At 33.8% G+C, this 1,427-nt stretch overlaps 1 protein-coding gene across 1 annotated transcript in view; it reads right to left on the bottom strand.

Moving 5' to 3' along the window:
• LOC106471611 (organic cation transporter 1-like) overlaps positions 1-1,427 on the bottom strand; it is a 70,483-nt gene that overhangs the window by 1,586 nt on the left and 67,470 nt on the right. The window contains exon 7 of the mRNA XM_013932222.2: positions 502-605. Within this exon, the coding sequence (XP_013787676.2) occupies positions 502-605 (104 nt within the window). The remainder of the gene's footprint in view (positions 1-501; positions 606-1,427) is intronic.

Here is a 1,427-nt window from a genome sequence, read left to right as displayed (position 1 = left end):
CAATATACAGTGAGGACTTCGTTCTTAATCTTACCTTTCATGTACGATACGACAATATGCAGTGAGGACTTCGTTCTTAATCTTACCTTTCATGTACGATACGACAATATGCAGTGAGGACCTCGTTCTTACTCTTACCTTTCACGTACGTTACGACAATATGCAGTGAGGACCTCGTTCTTAATCTTACCTTTCATGTAAGATACGACAATATGCAGTGAGGACCTCGTTCTTAATCTTACCTTTCATGTAAGTTACGACAATATGCAGTGAGGACCTCGTTCTTAATCTTACCTTTCATGTAAGATACGACAATATGCGGATCTCGTTTTTACTATTGTTCTAGAAGTAAGTTACAGTGACATGTAAACGACAACACTTTCACACAAATCTGTAAACATTTACATAGCACAGTTCTTCATTAATTTACTTTCTTCAGTTCTACTATCTTTAAACAGTTGTTTCCTTCTTTGGGGCATAAAATTAAGAATATTTACTTACCACTCGAGCGTAATAATCAAGAAATGTTTTCTCAGTGTTGGGTATTTTAACAAGACTGCTATACTTTGTCCTTTTTCTTCTTCTTTCATAGTTTCTTCTACTTCCTGGAAATGAAACGAGAATTATACATATTCGTACACCGACTTTCCTGTAATTAATTCTTATTATTTCTGCAGTCTTCACTCCTCCCTTCGCAACTTGTATATTCGTTCGAAAAAAAAAAAAACATCACGAAGTATAAACAAAAGAACTTGACAAGAAAAAAACAATAATAACTATTATTCTGAAGGTAATCAAACAATAACATAATATTTTTAGCACTATCATTTTTTAAGAAGAGTTTTTGTACGAACACAGAATGAATAAAAAAACAATTGGGAATCCTCAATAGCCGCGGCTATCATTAGATCTCAAATCGGCCAAGAGATGGAGCTGTGAGCTAACAGTTTGAACTTGGAAAAAAAAACAATCGCAGCCATTCTATGAGCCTCGGATAAAAATCGTAATAAAGTTAAGCCTCGATTGCCATTACGAAGTTTGTAAAAAGGAATACTTACTAAAGTTGTAAAAAGGAATACTTACTAAAGTTTTAAATTTACTTAAAAACGAAAGGGTTTAATCCAGCTGAAAACTTTCCTGCACAGAATTTCCAAAAAATCGATATGTCGTTAATTATGTTCATGTTTTGACAATAACACAGTTGATTCAACGCATTTGTCTTATTTTACTCATCCTGGTACTCCCCTATCATCATCGTCACATATGACTATTTTATGTTAAACTCCACTAATAGGTTCAGTGTTAACAGTGGGTGGAGGTTACAACTGAAGTATAAACAATTCCTCGTAGTCGAGCTGGTGTATTTAAGTGTTTTACAGTCACAAAAAAAGAAACCTATCATTCTATAGGTATTTGAAGAACTTGTA

Source organism: Limulus polyphemus, unplaced genomic scaffold (assembly GCF_000517525.1).
Source record: "Limulus polyphemus unplaced genomic scaffold, Limulus_polyphemus-2.1.2 Scaffold4734, whole genome shotgun sequence".
Taxonomy (NCBI): Eukaryota; Metazoa; Arthropoda; class Merostomata; order Xiphosura; family Limulidae; genus Limulus; species Limulus polyphemus.
The sequence above is the reverse complement of the archived record's forward strand: the minus strand, read 5'-3'. Positions and strand labels throughout refer to the sequence as shown.